Source organism: Anopheles merus, chromosome 2R (assembly GCF_017562075.2).
Source record: "Anopheles merus strain MAF chromosome 2R, AmerM5.1, whole genome shotgun sequence".
NCBI lineage: Eukaryota > Metazoa > Arthropoda > Insecta > Diptera > Culicidae > Anopheles > Anopheles merus.
The window spans coordinates 8,998,374-9,013,898 of NC_054082.1; the positions used below are offsets into that span (position 1 = coordinate 8,998,374).

Consider the following 15,525-nt stretch of genomic DNA (forward strand, 5'->3'; position numbering starts at 1 on the left):
CTTTTCTTAAGAGGAAGACGCATCATTGTTTGGAAAGGGGTGGTTCTGGCCGAGGTGGCAAGCAAAGATTGAAGACCGGTTTTTTTTTTTGTATTCTTGAAGTCTGTTTATGGGCTAATGTGCTTTCTAGAATAATGAGAAAAAAATCGAATCAATGTGTGCGTGTGTGTGTGTGTGTGTGTGTGTGTACTTTGTTGGATGGGGTGAGCATAAGCATTACATTCTGCGCTCTGGGCTTTGAGTCAGCTGTTGTAGTGATGTTAAATGTGAGATTTTTAAATCACTAACATGTAGTACCAATATAACTATGACGAAACTAACACGACCGATTACACACGCGCTGGAATGTCATTGATTATCCTGATGATGTTCCATTTCCCTGGATATCTATGGGCTTATCGGATAAGATAAGAGGTACCTCATTTTGGGGGATTACTTCATGAGGTTCATTCATTATTGGGTGCGATCCGAAGGGAATGATTGGAAGCGGGATTGGTGATGTGCTTATTGCATCAGACCAAGCGATATGCTTGTGTACTCTTGATACAGACAAAACAGCAAACTGATTTTCTGCAGAGTTCCGGGTGTTGTTGGCTTTTATGCTGAATCATGTCTGCCAGTTGACTGATGAGTGTATCATAGGACGATTTTTTGCTCATTTCTGAGAGTGAGCAGAACGAATGAGACCAAACCACAGGTTAGATGGGAATCATGTCTGACTTTATATAATCATTTGTGTTGACGAATGAGTATGCAACCCGCGTTACACTTTCTCTCGCTACGCGCCGACAGATGGCGTTGTCTGTCCGTCGCCATGCGTGTTGACACTAAACGTTCCACGTATGTAATGCGTCCCACCATTTGTAATTGTGTAATCTTGTAATCTTGTAATGTTTACGCATCGCTACTGCAGCACGACGACGATTAGTACACAACCATTTGTAAATAAATTGAATTGAGAGATTAACACACAGCAACGATTAGAAGCTTGATTTTCTTTGAATTTCTCTATTCTCGCATCATCTAGTGTGCAAATCGCCTAAGGTCCTTAGCGGGTAGCCAAAGGTTGACACTTGCACACGTTCTTCGGTGTTCTGCGGTTCTGCGCTGTTATTTTTGGTTCCCTTCCTACCCTTTCCCCTGGGTTGATCAAGTGGCTTGCCCGCTGGTCGCCTTCGGTTTCCTCCTACCCTTTCACCAAGGTTACTCTGTGGTTTCCACCGATAGCCTTCTGGTACCCTTCCTTCCCCTCCCCAAACCAAAAATCGCGGAGTAGGCCGCTCGTTACTTGTAACACCCCCCTACAATTTGTGTTCAATTTAATCAGCTAGTGTAGTGTATTTTCCATTAAATTTGCGTAATAATCCGTTGAAGTTGCTACGGAGTGCTACGAGGCACGTAACGGCTCCCAGATGTAATGCGAGGGGCTGTGTAACGCCGAAGAGTTACGCCCCGTGAAGCCGTTACTTTGGATTGAAAAGTGCATGGAGCAAAGATAACAACCTTTCAATGAAATATAATGCAACAATACGAGCTGTAATGAAGCTGTACTGCAATATTACTAATTTAGGGTTAAACTTTTATAATCTTATTTGTTTGGAGTATTTGCAGAATAATTTTCAAAAAATTGATATCGTTTCATTTATTCAACTGTCACTTGCATGTCCGCGAGAGCGACGGTCTGGATGCTGACACGTTCTGCTGCATACAACAACAACACCAACAACAACAAGACCAAAACACGTAAACAGTGCATTCCGATAATGCGATTTTTTGCATAATGCTTCATTAAAGTACGCAAAAAGCAGGTGATGATTGTTAGTTTTCAATTTCCAGTTCGCTCACTTTTCTATTGATCGATCAACGTGGTGAGGGAACATTCGCTGTGCACCATTGTTTTGTTAAAAAACACTAGTGAAAGAGGTGTAGTGAATCATCTGATCAAGCGATAAAGAGCGACTCGGCAAGGCACGATGGTGAAAAGCCCGGTTGTTACGGGCATTTCGCCCAAGGAAGGTCCACCCGGCACGCGGGTAACGATACGTGGCGAATTTCTCGGCAACAAGGCAACGGATCTGATCGGTAAGCGGGGTTTGGGGAGGGTGAAGGGATGGAGTCGGTTTTGGGTAAACGCCCGGTTGTCTTTCCACACCTCCACACAGGTCTGACCATCTGCGGTTGCGATTGTCTGCTGTCGGCGGAATGGAAATCGGACAAAAAGATCATTGCCCGCACGGGAGCGGCCAAGGGCAAGGGCGATATCATCGTGACGACACGCGGCGGTGGCACGGGCACGTGCACGGTACAGTTCCGCGCGTACTACGAAACGATCGGCCCGATGAAGGAGTCGGCCGTGTGGATCGAGGAATCGCCGATGCAATCGCTCGCCTGGGGCCGACGGTCCCTCGCACCCACCGGCTACACGCAGGAAGATCCGCTCGGGCTGTCGAACGAGGGCAATGAGAAAAAGTTCCCGGAAGATCTGCGCGACCTGTTCCCGGACGGGTCGGGCGATCTGTCGCAGGAAAACTTTACGCCCGGCTGGTTTCTGCTCGAGAACCACCATGCCACCTCGTTCGAGGACCTGAAGGCGGGTCTGTCCTACCTGCGCCGGCGGGTGGAAAGCCAGAAGGAGGGCCAGCTGTCGTTCCTGAAGTCGAACGCCGGCTCGGTGATCGATCAGCTCGACACGCTGATGACGTTGCGCGATCGCATCACGCAGGACAACAAGGTGCACGGGAAGGAGCCGGTGCGGCAGCTGGACGTGGCGATCCGCGGCTCGATCGACGCTTCGCACGAGCTGTTCAAGGACGTGCTGGTGCGGAAGGAGAAGGCGGACGCGACCCGGGCCGCCCTGTCGGCCATGTCGCGGCACAAGTTTCTGTTCTGTCTGCCCAACACGGTGGAAAAGGCGGCCGCCAAGAACGAGTTCGACATCGTGGTGAATGATTACGCCCGGGTGAAGAACCTGTTTGGCAAAACGGAGGTGCCGGTAAGGGACGCTGGAGAGAGGCGAAGGAAAAGCAGGGCAGTTTATCTCAGATTCGTTTCCGTTTTTTCAGATCTTTCGCAAGGTGCTGGAGGAGGTGGACATTAAAATACTTGCCATCCGGCAGCAGCTGCACGGCAAAATAAGGGAGATGCCGCAAGGCGTGGAGCAGCAGAAGAAGATGATAAAGGCACTGATCAGCCTGGAAGCGCAGCAAGCGGGCACGAGCGTTGCGGGGAAGCTAAAGATTGATGACCCGGCCTGGGACGCGATCGAGGCACGCGCCAAACACCTGGAGGAAACGTTCCTCAAGGCGTACGAACAGTACTCGGGGAAGGAATCGCACGGCAGCGAGTCGAAATCGCGCACCGACCCGGCAGTAACGCCTGTGCGCGTACAGTTCTGCGAGGAAATGACCGAAATAGCGGCCAGCCAGTTCCCGGACTTGTGGCGGCTGGGGCAAGCGCACTTCAATGGCGAACTGCGCGGGGCCAGTCCACCAAAGCCGGGCAACTTTAAGCGCATTATCCTGACAGCGATTGAACAGTTCTGTTCGTATCTCCGATCGGCTCTGCTGGCCACCTCCAGCGCGCACCGATCACTCGTTGCGGCCGTGAGCGCGGTAAAGGGATTGCCCGCTTGGCCCTCGTCCAGCCCTTCGCTAAACTTTCTCATCACCTGGCTGCCACACTGTCTGCGGTATGTACGCGTCTCGTACGCCACACTGATCCGGCTCGATCTCCCGAACGAAGCGCTCGACATTGTGCTAAAGTTCATCGACGAGCTGCGCCTTTACTGCATGTCCACCATCCTGAAGAAGGCAAACGAGCGGGTAAAAAAGCTGCACGAGAAGGAACAGTGGGAGCTGTCGGTGACGGAGTTTGCCGGGGCGACCAGTTTGCCCGCCAAGCTGCAGGAGATTCTCGTGGAAGCGATCGATGACGCGCAGGTCGCATGCCTAACGCCGGAAGTGCGCGAAGGACCATTGCTTGAGCCGCAGTCCGATGGGCAGCGGGAGCTATCGAAACGGTTCCAGGAGATACTCACCTCGTTCTGTACCGTGATCGAAACGCTTGCCTTGCAACGGTCGGACGAGGATCCGCAGCAGGCGCCGATGCTGTCGCAGCTCATTGGCTTTCCGGCCGCGTTGCTGCAGCAACAGATGAGCACGGGCGATAAGCGAGAGTGGGCCAATCCGGCCATCACCTGGGAGCAGCGGCTGCTGTGCTGCCTGTCGAACTGCATCTACTGCAATCGCATCTTCTTCCCGAAGCTGGGCAGCCTTTTCACGCGCCACAGCTTCCCGGTACCGACGCTGGCGATTGAAAATTCACGCTCCACTATTAACGGGCTGTTTGCCAGCCTGCTGGAGATGTACGTTGAGCACAAGAGCGATCCGCTGGTGGGCACGATCGAGCCGTCCATGTATCTGGGACGGTTCCAGTGGGATCAGGTCGGTCCGTCCGAGAAGCTTAGCCCGTACGCGCACGAATGTCTCGACAATCTGGTGTCGGTGTACTCGGAGATCTTTGCCATCTCGCCGTCGCTGTTGCGGCCCATCCTGGAACCGATCGTGCAGACCGTGGCGGAGGAGCTGGCCCGCTTGATGACCTGCGTGCAGAAGTTTAACGTTAACGGGGCGTTACAGGCGACGGTTGATATTAACGTGATTCGCGATGCGGTGCGCGTGTACAGCAACGAAACGGCAAAGTAAGCTTTTCTTGGGCACACTGAGCTGCACGGACTGATTGACTAAACTGTCTATCGTTTCAGGAGTTTCTTTGTGGAGGCGCTCGATGCCATTCCATCCGTTCCGGAAAGCGAGCAGAGGTTCGTTACACTATTGGACGATTCATTGGTTACGCTGTCTTCTAACGCACTGTTGCTTTCCTCATCATTTCAGAACGCTTGAAACGGTTAAGACGATCAAAAATAACATCCGCTTGCAGATCATGTGCCTGCAGGTGGTGGATCCCTGATTGGACGCGTTCATATGGATATCTTGTCGAACGAAAAAGAAATCCATATCGACGGATGGACCGGGAGGACCGAAGAATCAAACGCCGCTTCTATAGAACGTAGAATGACCCCGAGCAGATCAAAGTTATAGGAACGTATTATTCTAAAGCTGATATTTAAACACACTTACCAAATACGCTTTATTTAATAAAAAGCCGAATGAACTAATATGCAAAACGCCTCCACTCACAACAGGCTGGGAAACGGTCAAAACCAAAAATTCAAATCCTGCTTGACGTTTCTCCTGACCCGATGTGTCAGTTGTGATTTGACATTTGGCAGGAATGTAAACACCGCTAGGGGCCCAAAAAGAAACAGCCCGTCCGTTCGCATTAGTTTTAGTAGCTTATTTTAATTGATTTTCCCCCGTTTTCGCGCATCCGGGGCATAGTTACAAGCTCAACCGTGCCACAGCATGGTTCTTTCTCGCGGACTCATTGGCGTGAATCGGGTTAGCTGGTGGTATGTTGCCGTTTGGGTCGCACTACAACAGATTGACCTGGGTGGTGAGTCAGAGCAGCAACAACAAAGTGGACCCGCCGTTTCGAGAGGCATCATTGACGCTTTATCTTTTTTGTAACTTTCAGCCCATGGACAGCGCATGAAGGATAATATGTACACGCCGGTGAATGGGGCGCATTGCTTTCGCCGCCTCAACGGAACGCACGTAACCGGCTGCAGCTGTAAGTGTGCGGAGTGCGATCATTCGCAAAGCTGTAACTAATGTATTTCTCCTTCTTCGTTTGCTCTTTGTTTGCACGATGCAGCAAGCAATGGTGGATCGGTGGGAGTGTTGCATTTAATCAACAGCAAAGCGGACATTGATTTCATCGTACAGAAGCATCCTTCGCCGCCGTACGCGCCCATCGTACCGCCCGCCCTATACACGCGCGAGAACATCCTCCGGCTGCGCGATGAGGCCGGCCCGTACGTGTCCGCGCTGGTGCTGATGAACAATGCCAGCGGGCTGGAGCAGTTCAGCCAGGAGTCGCGCTGCCCCAACCAGTACAGTGGGCTGGCGGCGGGCCAACAACAGCAGCGGTGCAGCGTGGACCGGGCCGAGGACAGCTGGAACCCGTGGGGCAGCGGTTTGCTGCTGGAGGACTTTCCCTTCCCCATCTTCTACGTGGCGGGCGTGTCCGAGATGGAGAAGCTGCTCGATTGCTACGAAAAGTTTAACGCGCACGATCTGGAGAACCAGCACCAGCGCAGCCTGTGCGCGATCGAGGTGAAAGCGTTCATGTCGGCCGCCGTCAGCACGGACATCTGCATGCGGCGCTCCAACTCGTACAATTCGCTCATCCCCGCCACCAAGTTCTGCGATCCGCTGCAGGGGAAGAACGTGTACGCGACGCTCTTCCCGCGCCCGATCGTGCCCGAGGAGCAGCGGGTCGAGGGACCGGAGCGGATAGTGCTCGTGTCGACGCGCACCGACACCACCACCATGTTCGACGGCGTGGGGCTCGGGGCGATGGATTCGGTCGTCCCGTTCGCCGTGCTCGTGGCCGTCGCCCACTTCCTCTCCCAAGCGCTGCCCAGCAACGATCGGAATGTGCTGTTTCTGTTCTTCAACGGCGAGTCGTACGATTACATCGGCTCGCAGCGCTTCGTGTACGATCTGCAGACGGGCGCGTTTCCTTCGCGCGGCACCCAAACCAAACCGATCTCGATGGACAACATCGAGCTGATGATCGATCTGGGCGCGCTAGACAATCTGACCGACCTGCACGTGTACCACGCGGCGCCACAACCGATGGCGACCAAGGTGGCGGAGCTGCTGCGCAAAATCAATCAACAGTTCGGGTTCGGCATCCAGGCAGGGCAGCCGGTGATGACGACCAATCTGCCCCCGGTGTCGGCCCAATCGTTCCTGCGGGAAAACATCACCTTCCCGGCGGTGATCATTGCCTCGCGGCCGGCCAATCGGTTTTACCACTCCATCTACGACGACCAGGAGAACCTGCACTACCGCTACGGCAACCATTCGCGCAAGTACGACTTTACGCAGCTGGAGGACCTGGATCTGGGCGACCGGAGCGACCTGTACGGGAAGGATTCGATTCAGATGCGCATACGCAACGCGTCCACGCTGATCGGCATGAGCATCTACGAGCTGCTGACGGGGCGCGCGTACGGACAGCGCAACGGCACCAACAGTGTGCTGATCGACGAGTTCCTGCACTGCTTCCTCGAGTCGGCCGACTGTCCGCTGTTCCGGGCGACGGTGAAACCGGACACGCCGCACGTCTACCCAGCACCGCCCTCCCGGTACATTAGCGTGCACACGACGCTGACGTCCGATGCGACGGGCTGGACGTACCGGGTGCTTGGTTTGCTGCTCGGGCAGAAGGTGGAGAACGCGACCAAGGCGAACTGTTCCGCCCTGCACCTGCCGTACCAGTGGATGGCCGGGTACGGTGGGGCGGGCGAGTGCCGCCGGACAACGCAAAACATGAGCCTGGCCCTGTCGCCCGCCTTCATGAACGAAACGTACGACTTTACCTCCTACCGCTACTCGACCTGGACCGAGTCGACGTGGTCGGAGATGTCGGCGCGCATTTTCCTGCGACCATCGCCCGCCCACGAAACGCTCACGCTGTCCATTGGCATCGTGGTGATGGTGATATCGTTCGTGCTGGTGTTTCTCATCAACAGCCGGTCGGACGTGCTGTTCAATCAGGGTTCCACCTCGTCGATACCGTAAGTGTGAAGATTTTATTTCTTTTTTTTTGCATGCTTACAATAAAACTATCAACATGAACCATACTTGTCGATGTTGTGCATATCATTTACCACTAACACCACTATCATCTGGCTCCCCCTTGCTAAAGCACGTTGCGTCAAAAAAAAAAAGCGTTTCCATGGCAACTGTATGTTGTTTAACATTTTGGCATCATTTTTTCCTTCTTTCTTTTCCAGCATTGCCACACAGCCGACACAATGTTGAATGGGGTGAGGGAAAAGATTCGTCCGGCCCGACATTCTATCGGAGCAGCAATGGTGATATGATCGAACGGACGCTACCAAAAAGACGGTGCAGCACATTATCATCACTACGTTGGGTTCGGTGATACAAGTTCGTTCGTTGTGGTTCCCCAAAATTCACCCCACACGCCCCGTGTTGTTCGTTGTTGCCCGTCTGTCCACATCACCCACTAGGCAATCTTACAATTCCATCAGACTTTAGCTTACTTAAACAAAGCAAACTAATGATAAAAAAAAACATTGTCCGTAACATAATGTCGTAATACAATTGATATTTATAACATTCGTAGTATGAGATGTCTTTTTTCTCTCTCTCTGTCAAAAAGAGGAGTTGTGCACAAGTTAATTTATTCACCTACAATCACACTTACACAAAACGCGTGCCAAAAGCAAAACATCGGGAAATGCTCTTTAAAATACCGATTTCAAAATTTCCCGCACCGTTCTATCGGGTGCAGGTGTTAAACTGATCGAAGTAGGCCTCCGTCGGACGGTTCTGATAGACCACCCGGTCCAGATACTCCACCCGGCGCTGCTGCTCCATCGAGAGCTCGCGGTTTTCGTGCCGTATCTGTTCGGCCAGCGCGTGACGCCTTCGGTTTAGCTCGCGCTCCTTCAGCGTGACCGTGCGATCGAACTCGTTCGCCAGCTGATCCCACGCCTTGCGCGTGTTGGCCTCCTGCTCCCGCCTGCGCTTCAGCTCCTCGAGCTGGCGGTCCTGCGTGCGCCGTACCTGCTCAATCTCCTCCGGCGACATACCCTTGTACTGCGCGGTAATGACCCGGTTCGGGCCGAAGCTGCTTTTCGCCGCGTCCGGATTCTCCGTCAGCACATCGCTCGTGAGATTGTTGTAGATTTCGGCCAAATTGTCCTCCTGCTCTTCGCGCTCGCGCCGCAAACGCTGCTGCTCCTGTTCGGTCATCAGCCGGCGGTTGAACTCGTTGACCGCTTGCTGAATTTTGCCCCGCGCGTACCGCTCCTGGGAGGCAAGCTGGTGGAGCCGATTTTCGCGCGACATCAGCGAGCTCTCGAGGAACGTTTCGGCCGCCCGGCGGTCCAGCTCGGCCTGCCGCTTTTCGCGGATCTGCTGCTCCAGCCAGGACCGCTGCTGCTCGATCTGCACCTTGCGGCGGTGCCGCTCCTCCAGGTCTTCGCCGTCAAACTTCTGGGCGCCGGAAATCGTTAGCCGTGGATCGTCATCGCCGAGGCGGGCCGGGAGCGACTTCTTCAAACCGTCCGGATCGAACAGGTCAAAGTCGCGCGACTGTTCCGGCTTCTGGTGCGATGCCCGGAACCGGTTCAGTTCGTTCTCCTCCCGCACGCGGTCCTGGCGCTGCTCGTGCTGCTTCAGCAGCAGGACCTGCTCCTGGCGGCGCATCTCCTCCGCAAACTTGCGCCGCTGCTCTGCCTGGGCTTGTTCGGCCTCATGCTTCTGCTGTACCTGTAGACCGAGTGCGTCGGTGTCAACCTGCAAACAAATGAATGGCAGAACATGGATTTAGCAACGTGTTTCATGCTATTCGAATTGTGCGGAGGTTTTACCCCGATAATGCGTCGTCTAGCATTGAAGATGCGTTGCTTGCGCGACTCTTCGAAGCGTCTTCTACGCTCGATAGCTAACGCTTCCTTTTGATCTTGATGGTTAACGAAAAGAGAATTTAGCATTTTTACCGAGCACAGCTGAAGCGCACCAAAATCCAAAAGCGGAACGACCTGCTTGTTCGTGCTAGACGTCTTCAACAGCAACTGAGAGAGGTTTTTTTTTTTCGGGGTGAACAACGCAACCAACGACGACGCTCTACCATGGCAACTGCGGGCAACTTGATCGATATGGTTCTTGCGACGCACCGTGCACAAGGCAGTACGGTAATATTGGATTTCGGATCGGACTGGATGCAAAATAATCTTTAATTTACGATTAATTTTATTATTCACGCCGAACAATTTAAGTAAGTGCACAGTAAGGTTATCAATTTGCTTGGTAATAGGAAAAAAATATCTATTCTCTTTGGGTTTTATCCAATCTAATGGAACAGGAAGATGTAAATGCACATCTAGAGAGCACCAATGCGTTGGAAAATGTATGTCTTTAAGTACAAATAGCATCACATATCGTTTTTTTTTTCTTTAAAACACTTTTGTGTTCCATGAAAAGCAGTTTCCATCATCTACTGGACCGTCGGCAGCAAAGCTTTGTCGCGCAAGTTCACGATCGAGTTGGCTATGACACGTGCCGAGCTGCGCAAATATCCACCGCTCAGCAGCATCACCAGCGGGATGGAGCGTTCCAGCGCGCTGCGAAACACGAACTCATCCCGCTCCACCACACCCTCGGGCGTGATGTCTAGCAGGCCAAGCGGATCACCCTTCAGGATGTCGGTGCCGGCGTTGTAGATGATAAAGTTCGGCTCGAATTCCGCAATCGATTGGCTTAAGCAGCTAGAAAGGAAGTGAGAAGAAAAAGAAACCAAAACGAGACATACTTTGTCGATAAACACACACACACACACACACACGCTTCCTGAGCATACACTTACTGCTTAAGCTTCCGCAGGTACTCCTCGTCGTCCGTGTGGGGCTTCAGCTCGACCGCCCTCCGTATCGCCAGTTTGGCGTGCTGATCCCGCGGGTAGATGCGATAGTTGTACATGTCCAGGATGAACACGCGCCGATCCTCCATCAGATCCCGCTCGTACCCATTGCCCTGGTGCGCGTCGAGATCCACTATCAGGATGCGCTCGATGCCCTTGCCGCTCGATAGGAGCATTTTCACCGCCAGCGTAATGTCGGCGTACGGGCAGAACCCACCGCCCCGGTCGGCACTGCAGTGATGGAACCCACCGCCCAAATTGATGGCCCAGCCCAGCCCGGACTCGAGGGCGGCACGGGCCGCCAGTAGCGAGCCGCCCGTTTGGTAGCGCATCGGGCGCAGATAGCTTCGCTGCACGAAACAGTTGGGCACGAACAGGAGCGGCGGTATCTCGGCGATTTTGGCCACATTTAAACTCCACTGAAAGTGCGGTACGAAGGTGAGAAAATTAGAGTTTTTCCCCCGTATGGCTCTCTCTCTCTCTCTTCGTGCCTTACCTTCAGGCTGTCGATGTAGCGCTGCGTGTGAACGGCCAACAGCTCCTCGAGCGTGATTTCGTTCGGCGCGTACACATCCCCGTCGGTTTGTATCAACCCGTTCGTCTTCAGCAACCGATAGATGTTGCCACCCTTGGCCGCATCGAACGGGTGTAGCTTCTGGAGGCCGAGAAACCGTACACCATACTCGGGCCGATAAACGATCGGTATCCGGTCACGGCTAATTGGCAGCTCGGCGGTAAGCTTTCCACCCGTCGCCTCATCTTCCTTATCGTCCTCGTCCGTTCCGCTGCTCATAGAGCTCTGGTCCGCACTGGCCGCACCGTTTAATCGAAAACACATACCGCTGGACTTGGCGAACCACGGCAAATCATCAGCTGATACGCACTTTCGAGGCCAACGAGAGATCCCTTTTCAAGGTCGCACTGCCGATGACAGCTGGCTGTTTGTATGGAGCACACACACACGCGCACACGCACGCACACTCGAAGGTCGACAACACAATTTTAAAAACCCGTCAACCCGCAATATTGTTACTGTCGCGCTATGCGCCACCAACAGTGGTTTATGATTTTATTGTGCTCGAAAAGACAAATATTACAAAACAAATGATGATAAGGCGGGCAGTCCCGTTCAGTAGATGGGAAAGTTTGGATCGATCGTTTTCGTCCAGGCGTGCAGCCCGCCGATCAGGTCGCGTGGCGCGGGCAGATTGCGCTCCCGGAACAGTGGCGCCAGGTGCCGCACCGCCAGCTGTGAATCGTTGCCACGGCGACACACGACGTACACCGGTAGCTGCCCTTGTTGCGCTCGTGCCAGCAGCTCCTCCGTGCGCCGGTTGCTAAGAATGTCCTCGATCGGTACGTTGACCGGTGCGCCCGGCAGCTGACACATTTCGTACTGATTGGCGCCGCGCACGTCCACCAGCAGGTGGTCCCGGCCGGCCGCCAGCCAGCCGTCGTGATAGTCGCGCACCGAAATTCGCTCGCACGGTTCGAGCAGCGTCAGGGCGGCGTCCTTGTCGGTGGCCCGCATCCCGCAGAACTGCTCGTAGTCGATCAGTTTGGTGAGTGTGGGCGCCTCGGAGCAGACGGCACAGGTGAGTTTTTTGGGGCGCAGCTTGAGGTTGCGGAAGGCGCTCTGCTGCCCATCGAACAGCAGCAACCGGCCGGCCAGTACGCCCTCGTTCGACAGGATGATTTTGATCGTTTCCAGCGCCTGCAGAGCGCCGATCACACCGGTGATGGCTCCTAGGACTCCCCCGTCCCCACAGTTGGTGACCGATTCGGGCGGGGGCGGGGTCGGGAAGAGGCAGCGATAGCAGGGCCCACCGCGGTAGTTGTACACGGTCAGCTGGCCCTCGAGCTGGAGCGCGCTGCCCGAGACGAGCGGTTTGCGCAGCATGACGCACGCATCGTTCAGCAGGTACCGGGTGGCCACGTTGTCCGTCGCGTCCACGACCACGTCGTACGGTTCGAGCAGGGCGAGCGCGTTCTCGCTCGTGAGCTGCGCGTGATGCGTCTCGATTTCGATCTGCGAGTTGAGCTGCTCCAGGTACGACTGCATCGAGGTGACCTTGGTCAGACCGACCGTCGCCTCCGTGTGTAGCAGCTGGCGGTGCAGGTTGGTCAGCTCCACCTCGTCGTAGTCCAGCACGCCGATCCGGCCGATACCGGCACCGGTCAGGTAGAGGGCGGCAGGGCAGCCGAGCCCACCGGCACCCACCACCAGCACGGAGGCTTTCTTCAGCTTCAGCTGCCCCTGCACCCCGATCTCGGATAGGATAATTTGGCGGCTGTACCGTGCAATTTCATCGTTGTTCAGCTTGGTAATGCAATTCTGTAAGTAGAAGAGAACCGAAATAAATTAGCACAATTCACACGCAAACACACACACACGTTCCCACAGCACGAAGAGAGAGGGAGAGAGAGAAGCAAAATGTTGTGCAAGAAGGGTGATAATGTTCGATTGTCGGCGGCTGCCATGAGCTGCTGCTGCTTTGCATGAGCGCGGAAGGTGGGCGCTGCCCATGTCTCGAGAAGTGGTGATTACGCCTTCCCACTATCAAGGCCACCGGGGATTGACCAATGCAAAAGATACGACTAGCCCGCGTGTGCGGCTGGGTGGGTGTCGCAATTCTTGACTCGCGCGCGCGCTCCGTCGTCGTCGTCTGCTGTGGTTTTGCAACCGCCCGCCAACGTCACGATGACGATGGTATGTGAGAAGGGGGTGTCCATGAAGCGCCGAGATTCGTTCACGCTCACCCTGCGCGATGCCCGCCATATACAAACGGACGACAGAGCGGAGGCTTCTGCTGGCTCTATTGCTGGCCCGCTCTGCGGGCACCACCGATACTCACTTTCTGAAAATGCTTTTTCAAGGTCTTCAGCTGCTGAACCTTCTCCTGCAGCTGCTTTCGCAACGTGCGTATGTCGTTTTCCAGCACCTCGATTTGCCCCTCGCCGTTCATTTCTCCCATGGTTGGTGTTGGTCGCTCTGGACACGTCCGCGCTGTGGTTTTCGGTGATTTTTTGGCAAACTTTTAGAACTGTGCCCAAAACTGGAACAAACCGCAGCAGCAGGCACTGGAGGATTGTATACGCGCCACAACCGACTTTGCTGCTTCTTCCTCTCCTTCTTACTGCGAGCGATGGAGGTGGAACGCTTTGGGTGGAGAGGTACGGGACGGTTGAGCGATTTGGACGGCTTCTAACATTCCCGCACAAAAACCAGCGCAGCCTCAGGAGCACCCCAACGCTTCTGGTTTTTACTTTTCACACCACTTTTCCAGCACTTTTTGTCGGTTTGCTACCACATTTTCCCGTGCCCCGTGCAGTTCGCGAAGTAGCAAATTTGTAAACAACACACACACCACTGACAGGCGCGATGCTGAAGCGTTTACACCGAACTGACAACAACAAACGCTTCATCCCGTGCTGTCAAACGCAGCCTTGGGCCAGTTGTCAACAGACGTGCCGCCGGGTCGTGCATGTTGTTTGTGTGATTATTTAACAATTTCTGCATTTTCGTTGGTGAGAGAAAAAAACTAATCTCCAGCACAGGACAACAGGATGCTTTCCCTCACGAACGTCGGTTTCGTGCGGTGGGCAACGACGCCGCTAATGGTAGCGGGGGCCCGCCTGCTGCACACGGCCACGCTCGATCTGGCCGCACGTAAGGGCACGCGAGAAAAGGCCCGCAAGGCGAAGGTAAAGAAGGTGGTGGAAAAGGTTGGCTTCATCCGGCACGATCTGCGGAAAAAGGGAAAGTATGTAATGTGGCTGTAGCGAAAAGTGGCAAGTTGTAAAGACACTAAAACCATCTTCCTTCCCCCCATCGCAGACTCAACCTGAATGTAGCGAACAAACACATCGACGACAGCTGGAAGCAGGAGCCGAAGGACGATTGCTGGGTCAGCAAGTACTACAAATGGCGCGTGTACACGGTGGAGGAAGCGATCCAGTGCCACCGGGAAACGCACCATCCGACCGTGTACAACCTCCCAAATGCACCGCTGTACGCGCACGTCGAGCTAAACATGCAGGCCGAAAAGGTGACCCGCTTCGTGGACAACTTTCAGCGCATGGTGGCGATACCGCACCGGTTCGAGCACGGAGAAAACCGCAACATCATCGTGTTCGCGAAGGGCCAGGATCCGCTGAAGGAAGCGAAGGATGCGGGCGCTACGCTGGTCGGCGGGATGGAGCTGATCAAGGAAATCCAGAACGGCGACCTGCAGCTGTCGGAGTATCCGTTCGTGCTGGCCCATCCCAACATTCTGCCCGAGCTGGTCGTGATACGGGGGCTGCTGAAGAAGAACAAGTTTCCAAACCCGCGGTCCGGCACGCTCGGTGTGAATTTGGCAGAAATGATCCAAAAGTACGCGCACGGCATCAACTACAGTGCGGCGAAGGATGAGCAGCAGAAGGACTTTGGCTCGATCGTTGCCTGCATCGGAACGGTAAGTTGGTGAACCTTTGTTTGGGTGCCAATTGGGAGTGTAATTCATTACCATCTTCCCATTCCCTTTCGCCCGGTATGCTTAGCTACAAATGGAAGCGACACACCTGGAAAGCAACCTTACCGCCCTGCTGCAGGACGTGAACTCGATGCGACCGAAGCGCGAAGGCCGGTTCGTCACGCGGGTGCTGCTGAAAAGTCCACCGTCGGGTGAAAACCTTAAGATTAACCCGTTCCTGTACATCCCGGAGGAGGGCGTGTTCAGCAAACGGTCAGCGAAAACGACCGACGCGGCCTCCGGCGAGGAGGAGGACGCGGAGCAGGAGGAAGAGCAGCGAAGTGCGGCGTCCGGAGGGGCCTGAGCGGTGTGTGAAGCGATGCCATACTGGTTGCTGCAATACACGGTGTTAGGAAAATAGAATAAAAATGGAACTTGTTCCACACAAACACACACACACACACATGTACGTGAACGGCGCATTATG

At 54.5% G+C, this 15,525-nt stretch overlaps 6 protein-coding genes across 6 annotated transcripts; 3 read left to right on the forward strand and 3 right to left on the reverse strand.

Annotated features, from left to right (window-relative positions):
- The first annotated feature begins 1,637 nt into the window (after positions 1–1,637).
- On the forward strand, positions 1,638–5,179 carry LOC121589833 (exocyst complex component 2). Its single transcript, XM_041909019.1, has 5 exons — positions 1,638–2,082; positions 2,163–2,992; positions 3,063–4,699; positions 4,763–4,819; positions 4,893–5,179. The coding sequence occupies exons 1-5, from the start codon at positions 1,974–1,976 to the stop codon at positions 4,966–4,968; spliced, it is 2,709 nt and encodes a 902-aa protein (XP_041764953.1). The 5' UTR covers positions 1,638–1,973; the 3' UTR covers positions 4,969–5,179.
- A 104-nt stretch (positions 5,180–5,283) lies between these two features.
- On the forward strand, positions 5,284–8,282 carry LOC121589834 (nicastrin). The gene is made up of 4 exons (XM_041909021.1): positions 5,284–5,514; positions 5,596–5,691; positions 5,776–7,708; positions 7,928–8,282. The coding sequence occupies exons 1-4, from the start codon at positions 5,424–5,426 to the stop codon at positions 7,953–7,955; spliced, it is 2,148 nt and encodes a 715-aa protein (XP_041764955.1). The 5' UTR covers positions 5,284–5,423; the 3' UTR covers positions 7,956–8,282.
- Position 8,283: 1 nt separating this feature from the next.
- LOC121589835 (RIB43A-like with coiled-coils protein 2) lies at positions 8,284–9,747 on the reverse strand. The gene is made up of 2 exons (XM_041909022.1): positions 9,536–9,747; positions 8,284–9,461 (listed from the first exon to the last, which is right to left on the reverse strand). Exons 1-2 carry the CDS (start codon positions 9,656–9,658, stop codon positions 8,439–8,441), a joined length of 1,146 nt encoding a protein of 381 aa, XP_041764956.1. The 5' UTR covers positions 9,659–9,747; the 3' UTR covers positions 8,284–8,438.
- Positions 9,748–9,899: 152 nt separating this feature from the next.
- On the reverse strand, positions 9,900–11,524 carry LOC121589839 (histone deacetylase 11). The gene is made up of 3 exons (XM_041909025.1): positions 11,081–11,524; positions 10,531–11,003; positions 9,900–10,432 (listed from the first exon to the last, which is right to left on the reverse strand). Exons 1-3 carry the CDS (start codon positions 11,420–11,422, stop codon positions 10,162–10,164), a joined length of 1,086 nt encoding a protein of 361 aa, XP_041764959.1. The 5' UTR covers positions 11,423–11,524; the 3' UTR covers positions 9,900–10,161.
- Positions 11,525–11,608: 84 nt separating this feature from the next.
- LOC121589836 (adenylyltransferase and sulfurtransferase MOCS3) lies at positions 11,609–14,002 on the reverse strand. The gene is made up of 2 exons (XM_041909023.1): positions 13,440–14,002; positions 11,609–12,919 (listed from the first exon to the last, which is right to left on the reverse strand). Exons 1-2 carry the CDS (start codon positions 13,557–13,559, stop codon positions 11,714–11,716), a joined length of 1,326 nt encoding a protein of 441 aa, XP_041764957.1. The 5' UTR covers positions 13,560–14,002; the 3' UTR covers positions 11,609–11,713.
- Positions 14,003–14,033: 31 nt separating this feature from the next.
- LOC121589837 (39S ribosomal protein L1, mitochondrial) lies at positions 14,034–15,499 on the forward strand. Its single transcript, XM_041909024.1, has 3 exons — positions 14,034–14,348; positions 14,423–15,041; positions 15,127–15,499. Exons 1-3 carry the CDS (start codon positions 14,152–14,154, stop codon positions 15,400–15,402), a joined length of 1,092 nt encoding a protein of 363 aa, XP_041764958.1. The 5' UTR covers positions 14,034–14,151; the 3' UTR covers positions 15,403–15,499.
- The last annotated feature ends 26 nt before the right edge of the window (positions 15,500–15,525 follow it).

Excerpts from the sequence above, each read along its gene's own strand:
- LOC121589834 (XM_041909021.1), top strand. The coding sequence starts at position 5,424 with ATGGTTCTTTCTCGCGGACTCATTGGCGTGAATCGGGTTAGCTGGTGG. Across the intron at positions 5,692-5,775 it reads GCACGTAACCGGCTGCAGCT|CAAGCAATGGTGGATCGGTG; the intron begins GTAAGTGTGCGG and ends TGCACGATGCAG. Across the intron at positions 7,709-7,927 it reads GGTTCCACCTCGTCGATACC|CATTGCCACACAGCCGACAC; the intron begins GTAAGTGTGAAG and ends TTTCTTTTCCAG.
- LOC121589837 (XM_041909024.1), top strand. The coding sequence starts at position 14,152 with ATGCTTTCCCTCACGAACGTCGGTTTCGTGCGGTGGGCAACGACGCCG. Across the intron at positions 14,349-14,422 it reads GATCTGCGGAAAAAGGGAAA|ACTCAACCTGAATGTAGCGA; the intron begins GTATGTAATGTG and ends CCCCCATCGCAG. Across the intron at positions 15,042-15,126 it reads TCGTTGCCTGCATCGGAACG|CTACAAATGGAAGCGACACA; the intron begins GTAAGTTGGTGA and ends CGGTATGCTTAG.
- LOC121589833 (XM_041909019.1), top strand. The coding sequence starts at position 1,974 with ATGGTGAAAAGCCCGGTTGTTACGGGCATTTCGCCCAAGGAAGGTCCA. Across the intron at positions 4,700-4,762 it reads TACAGCAACGAAACGGCAAA|GAGTTTCTTTGTGGAGGCGC; the intron begins GTAAGCTTTTCT and ends CTATCGTTTCAG. Across the intron at positions 4,820-4,892 it reads GTTCCGGAAAGCGAGCAGAG|AACGCTTGAAACGGTTAAGA; the intron begins GTTCGTTACACT and ends TCATCATTTCAG.
- LOC121589835 (XM_041909022.1), bottom strand. The coding sequence starts at position 9,658 with ATGCTAAATTCTCTTTTCGTTAACCATCAAGATCAAAAGGAAGCGTTA. Across the intron at positions 9,462-9,535 it reads CTAGACGACGCATTATCGGG|GTTGACACCGACGCACTCGG; the intron begins GTAAAACCTCCG and ends ATTTGTTTGCAG.
- LOC121589839 (XM_041909025.1), bottom strand. The coding sequence starts at position 11,422 with ATGTGTTTTCGATTAAACGGTGCGGCCAGTGCGGACCAGAGCTCTATG. Across the intron at positions 11,004-11,080 it reads GCTACATCGACAGCCTGAAG|TGGAGTTTAAATGTGGCCAA; the intron begins GTAAGGCACGAA and ends CCGCACTTTCAG. Across the intron at positions 10,433-10,530 it reads TACCTGCGGAAGCTTAAGCA|CTGCTTAAGCCAATCGATTG; the intron begins GTAAGTGTATGC and ends CTTCCTTTCTAG.
- LOC121589836 (XM_041909023.1), bottom strand. The coding sequence starts at position 13,559 with ATGGGAGAAATGAACGGCGAGGGGCAAATCGAGGTGCTGGAAAACGAC. Across the intron at positions 12,920-13,439 it reads TGAAAAAGCATTTTCAGAAA|AATTGCATTACCAAGCTGAA; the intron begins GTGAGTATCGGT and ends TTCTACTTACAG.